Raw genomic sequence first — 7,500 nt, forward strand, 5'->3', positions numbered from 1 at the left:
ACTCTGTATCGTCCTACACTGTACCGTCCTTACACTGTACCGTCCTACACTGTACCCTCCTACACTGTACCCTCCTACACTGTACACCCCTACACTGTACTCTCCTACACTGTACCCTTCTACACTGTACCCTCCTACACTGTACCCCCTACACTGTACCCTCCTACACTGTACCCTCCTACACTGTACCCCCTACACTGTACCCCCTACACTGTACCCTCCTACACTGTACCCTCCTACACTGTACCCCCTACACTGTACCCCCTACACTGTACCCTCCTACACTGTACCCTCCTACACTGTACCCCCTACACTGTACCCTCCTACACTGTACCCTCCTACACTGTACCCTCCTACACTGTACCCTCCTACACTGTACCCTCCTACACTGTATCCTCCTACACTGTACCCCCTACACTGTACCCTCCTACACTGTACCCTCCTACACTGTACCCCCTACACTGTACCCTCCTACACTGTACCCTCCTACACTGTACCCTCCTACACTGTACCCTCCTACACTGTACCCTCCTACACTGTACCCTCCTACACTGTACCCTCCTACACTGTACCCCCTACACTGTACCCTCCTACACTGTACCCTCCTACACTGTACCCTCCTACACTGTACCCCCTACACTGTACCCTCCTACACTGTACCCTCCTACACTGTACCCTCCTACACTGTACCCCCTACACTGTACCCTCCTACACTGTACCCTCCTACACTGTACCCTCCTACACTGTACCCTCCTACACTGTACCCTCCTACACTGTACCCTCCTACACTGTACCCTCCTACACTGTACCCTCCTACACTGTACCCTCCTACACTGTACCCTCCTACACTGTACCCTCCTACACTGTACCCTCCTACACTGTACCCTCCTACACTGTACCCTCCTACACTGTACCCTCCTACACTGTACCCTCCTACACTGTATCCTCCAACACTAGAGGTGGAAGGGTGGTCGAGGAGGCGTTCACATTGTCACCTGAGTGTCATCACCTGTGTGTACTGGGCACTGCCCAGGATGAAATCAGAGCAGTGAATCTCTGTGACCCTCGTGCTGGTAACTGTGCCTTGCCGAGCTCTGAGGGGAGGGGGAGTGCCAGGGGTGTGGTGTGGCACTATCGAGAGGAGGAGGTGGAGGTGGTGGCACTCTCCCGGTCATTCACCCCGAGCCAGGGCCACTGTCCATACACCCAGTGGAAGGCCAGGAATACTCCGCCTAACTTTAATGAGAGAGAGAGAGAGAGAGAGAGAGAGAGAGAGAGAGAGAGAGAGAGAGAGAGAGAGAGAGAGAGAGAGAGAGAGAGAGAGAGAGAGAGAGAGAGAGAGAGAGAGAGAGAGAGAGAGAGAGAGAGACAGACAGACAGACAGACAGACAGACAGAAAGAGGGGGCAGGAAAACAGGCTGTCAGACTGACTTTATAATTATAGCTGTCAGTCTTCATGGTAATATAACGGGGTAATAAAAATTATGTTTGTACATGCGGTAAATATGTGTTGGTAAAGAATGGTCTTCCTGTCACCAGTAACACTGTTGATACCGTTGTGTTACGTCACTGCCGTTGTCTGATGTCGCCACTGTTGACCGATGTCACCCTTTGCCTTATGTCCCCCGTGTTATCTAATATCATCACCGTTGTCTAATGTCACCACTGTTGTCTAATGTCACCACTGTTGTCTAATGTTACCACTGTTGTCTAATGTCACCACTGTTGTCTAATGTCACCACTGTTGTCTAATGTTACCACTGTTGTCTAATGTCACCACTGTTGTCTAATGTCACCACTGTTGTCTAATGTCACCACTGTTGTCTAATGTTACCACTGTTGTCTAATGTCACCACTGTTGTCTAAACTTTACAAGTGTCACCAGACCAACTGTTAATTTCTTGTTTGAAGTTAATGTTGCTATCTCATATGTTTGACATATGTTTCTGTTATATTTCCCGACGTTTCGGTCGACGAAGGAGAGAAACGTAGCTTAGATATATATCTTTTTTTCAGGTTTATGTATTGTGGCCTCGGTATTGTGAATTTTTTGTCTCTGTTGGTTTGGTGCTACAGTGCCTGGCACTCATACAGTGTTCCTAGTTCTTCCCCTCTGTTACAGTGCCTGGCACTCATACAGTGTTCCTAGTTCTTCCCCTCTGTTACAGTGCCTGGCACTCATACAGTGTTCCTAGTTCTTCCCCTCTGTTACAGTGCCTGGCACTCATACAGTGTTCCTAGTTCTTTCCCTCTGTTACAGTGCCTGGCACTCATACAGTGTTCCTAGTTCTTCCCCTCTGCTACAGTGCCTGGCACTCACACAGCGTTCCTAGTTCTTCCCCTCTGCTACAGTGCCTGGCACTCATACAGTGTTCCTAGTTCTTCCCCTCTGCTACAGTGCCTGGCACTCATACAGTGTTCCTAGTTCTTCCCCTCTGCTACAGTGCCTGGCACTCATATAGTGTTCCTAGTTCTTCCCCTCTTCTACAGTGCCTGGCATCCTTCTGGCGTCTCTCTCTCTACCCCTTCCCTACTATCATCAGTGCCTGGCACCCTTCCCCTTGTCTCTCGCTACACCTTCCTTACTATCACCAGTGCCTGGCACCCTTCCCCTCGTCTCTCCCTACTCCTTCCTTACTATCACCAGTGCCTGGCACCCTTCCCCTTGTCTCTCCCTACCCCTTCTCTCCTCTCCTATCACCAGTGCCTGGCACCCCCCCTTTCCCCGGTAGCGTGGCACCCCGGGGCGAGGACCTGGCCCAGTGCTGCTCTGAACCGTGCTTATGCTCCTCGAGCTGGCGGCAGCAACACACGCGACCTACAGGTCCGCAACCTGACTTCGCGCCTCTCGCTTCCTCCAGGATTTGGACCTAAGCTCCGTGTACGTCCTCCCAACCTGAAGGAGGCGTAGCCACTGTGGGTACAAGTAGAAAGTACAAGCTGGACGATATATTAATGGAAGAAAATCGTTGTTCTCGGCTGGAAGTTTGGACTCCAGACATGAGTCCAGATTGTGAGGCGAGTGCGACTGTTGTTTTATCGCGTCGAAGTGAAATTACTATAGTGCAATAGTGGAGTTTAGTGTGTTGTAGCACCCTGAGTAGCACCCTCAGTAGCACCCTGGGTAGCACCCTCAGTAGCACCCTCAGTAGCACACGTCTTAGCTACAGAAGCTTCTTCACCAAACAGACCACGGGGACATTTAAGGGACTTGTTGCAGGTGTAAGGTCTTGCACTCGTGTGATGGACTCTACTGGCAGTTCGAAGGACTTCTAAACACTGTGGATGTGCGAAGGACTTTCCTCTAGTGATCTGAAGGACTTGGCTGACGCTCCATGCGTGAGGAACGCAGGTAGTTACCAGTGACTGTGCGCTACTGAAGTATCTCAGTGCTCCCAAAGCAACATTATCAACTAACAACAATTTTCACTGAGTGAGCAAGGTCAAGTCATCAGTATTACTCACAGAAAGCAAGGTCCAGTCATCAATCAGTATTACTCACAGAAAGGAAGGTCCAGTCATCAATCAGTATTACTCACAGAAAGGAAGGTCCAGTCATCAATCAGTATTACTCACAGAAAGGAAGGTCCAGTCATCAATCAGTATTACTCACAGAAAGCAAGGTCCAGTCATCAATCAGTATTACTCACAGAAAGGAAGGTCCAGTCATCAATCAGTATTACTGACGGTACACAAGCTCAGGGCATCAGCATTACTTACAAAAGTGAACAAGAACATGTCTTTCGTACATCGCGGGTGAATGTTTACTGCATTCAGAATAAACATTGATCTCAATTAAGTACAAATGTAAAAACATTTCTTCAGTGTTCTGGCTTGGAAACTGATATCCCAGTAGTTACTCAGATCTACTCCCATCTACCCAGCGCTACTCCCATCTACTCTCATCTACTTGGTGTTACCCACGTCCTGGTCTTACTCAAATGGACGTGATTATTAATAAGTTACTAACGATGGCACCCAAAGAAGAGGAAATCGTTATAACAGGTAAGAATCTGAGTCCAGATAAGAATCTGAGTCTAAAAACCGCATGTACTCGTTGAGGATTGAGACAATTTCTGGTTTTCAAAACTATTTTCATCACACCGTATGTACTCATTGGTAGCGGCAGTGGTTGAGTCTCAGCTCTTGGCCCCTAATGGATTTTCTACCTCTCCTTGCTCCTTGAACGTCATACCTATTCTTAAAACTCAGCATGGCTTCTGCCTCTGCCACTACGCTGTCCAGGTCATTCCTTAGTAAGCAGATAACATATTGTCGACATTTACGTGAAAAATAGCTTTATTAAGGGCACGTTTCGCCCTCCAAGAGCTGTATCAGTTCAGTGATAAAAGAGCCTGGGGACTGGGAGATCAAATTTCTTGGATCAAGAGCCCTTCACTAGCATCAAAGCACTTCCTTGGCTACCATATCTAACATTAAAAACATTGACTCACCTATTTCACTTAAGTACATATACAGTACATATACAGTACATATACAGTACATATACAGTACATATATGGTGTGCATGCTATTGAAAGTGGCTCATAGCTCAATGGTAGAGTCATCAGCTCACAACCGAAGGAACTGGGTTTGATCACAGGCGGGCGGAGATGCAGAGCAAGTCTCCTAATACTGCTGATGTCGCTGTTCACCTAGCAGTAAGTAGGTACCCGGGTGTTAGTCGACTATTGTTGGTGGCAACCTCAAGGGAGATAGTATGCCTCAGATAGTGCTGGGCTGTGAAATGAATTGAGATACGATCACAGCTAAGGTAAGATAGCAGCTGAGATATCAATGGTAAAGTAGATAGCAGTGGTAAGGGAGATAGCAGTGGTAAGGGAGATAGCAGCGGTGAGGGAGATAGCAGTGGTAAAGGAGATAGCAGCGGTCAGGGAGGTAGCAGTGGTAAGGGAGATAGCAGTGGTAAGGGAGATAGCAGTAGTGAGGGAGATAGCAGTGGTAAGGGAGATAGCGGTGGTAAGGGAGATAGCAGTGGTAAGGGAGATAGCAGTGGTAAGGGAGATAGCAGTGGTAAGGGAGATAGCAGCGGTGAGGGAGATAGCAGTGGTAAGGGAGATAGCAGTGGTAAGGGAGATAGCAGTAGTGAGGAAGATAGCAGTGGTAAGGGAGATAGCAGTGGTAAGGGAGACAGCAGTGGTAAGGGAGACAGCAGTGGTAAAGGAGATAGCAGTGGTAAGGGAGATAGCAGTGGTAAGGGATATAGCAGTAGTGTGGGAGATAGCAGTGGTAAGGGAGATAGCGGTGGTAAGGGAGATAGCAGTAGTAAGGGAGATAGCAGTAGTGAGGGAGATAGCAGTGGTAAGGGAGATAGCGGTGGTAAGGGAGATAGCAGTGGTAAGGGAGACAGCAGTGGTAAGGGAGATAGCAGTGGTAAAGGAGATAGCAGTGGTAAGGGAGATAGCAGTAGTGAGGGAGATAGCAGTGGTGAGGGAGATAGCGGTGGTAAGGGAGGCAGCAGTGGTAAGGGAGATAGCAGTGGTAAGGGAGGCAGCAGTGGTAAGGGAGGCAGCAGTGGTAAGGGATATAGCAGTGGTAAGGGAGGCAGCAGTGGTAAGGGAGGCAGCAGTGGTAAGGGAGGCAGCAGTGGTAAGGGAGACAGCAGTGGTAAGGGAGATAGCAGTGGTAAGGGAGGCAGCAGTGGTAAGGGAGGCAGCAGTGGTAAGGGAGATAGCAGTGGTAAAGGAGATAGCAGTGGTAAGGGAGATAGCAGTAGTGAGGGAGATAGCAGTGGTAAGGGAGATAGCGGTGGTAAGGGAGGCAGCAGTGGTAAGGGAGGCAGCAGTGGTAAGGGAGGCAGCAGTGGTAAGGGAGGCAGCAGTGGTAAGGTAGGACAGCAAGTGAACGACGCTCGTAGCTACTTAGTTCAACTTTCACTAACAAGAGACCATCTTAGTGAGCACAGAGTCACAGAAAGTGAACTCGACCCGCGGAAGAAAGTGTTGAGCCGAGAATGGGATTAATAACCATCAATTTTTCTTTAGTCTTTCCGTTTCACTTTTCTTAATGGTATTTAAAACTTTTTCCAGTAGGTCGAGAGTTTTTACTCGGTGTGTTAGTGAGTGTAATATTTTCTTGTTATAAAGGTAGGGTTACAGTGTGTAAAATGTGTCAGGTGAGTACTGTTATAGGGCCTTGGCTCAGGGAGGCCGTATTTGGCAACCCCATATCAGCTGTTACTAACCCACTTATACAGGGGGCAGTGACCGCCCAGGACACTGCCTCTCACGGCACTGTCACTCTCCCCCTCCTATGTACTAACTACTGATACTACTACTACTACTAATACTACTACCACCATCACTACCACCACCACTACCACCATCACTACCACCACCACTACTACCACCACTACCACCACCACTACTACCACCACTCCTACTAATTCTGCTATTACTACTACTACCACTAGTACTACTATTACTATTGCTACTACTACTATCACTAATACTATTACTACTATTATTACTAATACTACAACTACTACTATTACTATACACTCTCTGTGTATACAGAGAGAGAGAGAGAGAGAGAGAGAGAGAGAGAGAGAGAGAGAGAGAGAGAGAGAGAGAGAGAGAGAGAGAGAGAGAGAGAGAAGACAAGTAATAACAATATTTAATTTCCAGACAATGTAGAAAATATATACATTGGTCCCAAGAGCTGAGTGCAACAACCTGCCAGGTATCGTCACTCTACCTGGTACTCTCTTATCAGATAACCTGGACAGGTACTCGTGTGCCGGTGATGTATTGTTGGTAAGAATTCCGGCCATGTGTTAGGTACACGGACACATGTGCAGCTAATTATGTATTTATTGCAGCTACTTTTCGCCCACCTAGAGATTTGTGAGGACCTGACCAGCATGGGCCAGTAGGCCTACTGTAGGTCTAGACTATTCACATGTTCTTAGGTAGTTGTTATCAGTGCACATTGGTGGTAAAATTACCAAGAGTGAGGGACTGATTACCTGTCAAGTATAAGGGACTGATTACCTGTCATCAAGGACAGAGGACTGCTCATCTCAATTCACCTCTTCATACCCTCCACCACTTATTCTTTGTTTTGAATTAATTAAGCCATTGATGGGCGAAACGTCACTAAAATAAAGGTACCCAAGTGTTACATATGTCTTATTTATGTACCCATTAGTGGTAGATTTCACGTAGGATCTGTTAACAGTGTCAAGCAGAGTGTCTAACAGAAGCAACGGAAGGGGTTTTGGTAGGTGGTACCACCTTCACCTGGATAAACAGTGAGCCTTAACCCGGATTACAGACACCAGAGGCTCACGCACGAGACTCCACTTTCACTCTCAGTACGTTGAACTCCAGAGCTCTGAGTAGGTCAGCGGGCACCAGCACGTAAGGCTCATCTTCCTGCCCACGTACTCGCCCACCTCGACCTTATAGCTCTCAAGTGCATCCCCCCCTCATGCTTATTAGGATTATTTTAGCATTGGGGATAATAGGAGTTATGGAC

At 47.9% G+C, this 7,500-nt stretch overlaps 1 protein-coding gene across 3 annotated transcripts in view; it reads left to right on the top strand.

Moving 5' to 3' along the window:
- The window catches only part of Eip75B (Ecdysone-induced protein 75B), a 369,370-nt gene that overhangs the window by 229,579 nt on the left and 132,291 nt on the right, over positions 1–7,500 (top strand). The window contains exon 1 of one of the 3 annotated variants that reach the window (XM_070099333.1): positions 2,802–4,005. The exons of the other annotated variants lie outside the window; for them this stretch is intronic. Within the exon in view, the coding sequence (XP_069955434.1) occupies positions 3,942–4,005 (64 nt within the window). The 5' untranslated portion in view covers positions 2,802–3,941. Of the gene's footprint in view, positions 1–2,801; positions 4,006–7,500 lie in introns of those variants that run through there. 3 annotated transcript variants of the gene reach the window in all.

Source organism: Cherax quadricarinatus, chromosome 67 (genome assembly GCF_038502225.1).
Source record: "Cherax quadricarinatus isolate ZL_2023a chromosome 67, ASM3850222v1, whole genome shotgun sequence".
Classification (NCBI taxonomy): Eukaryota; Metazoa; Arthropoda; class Malacostraca; order Decapoda; family Parastacidae; genus Cherax; species Cherax quadricarinatus.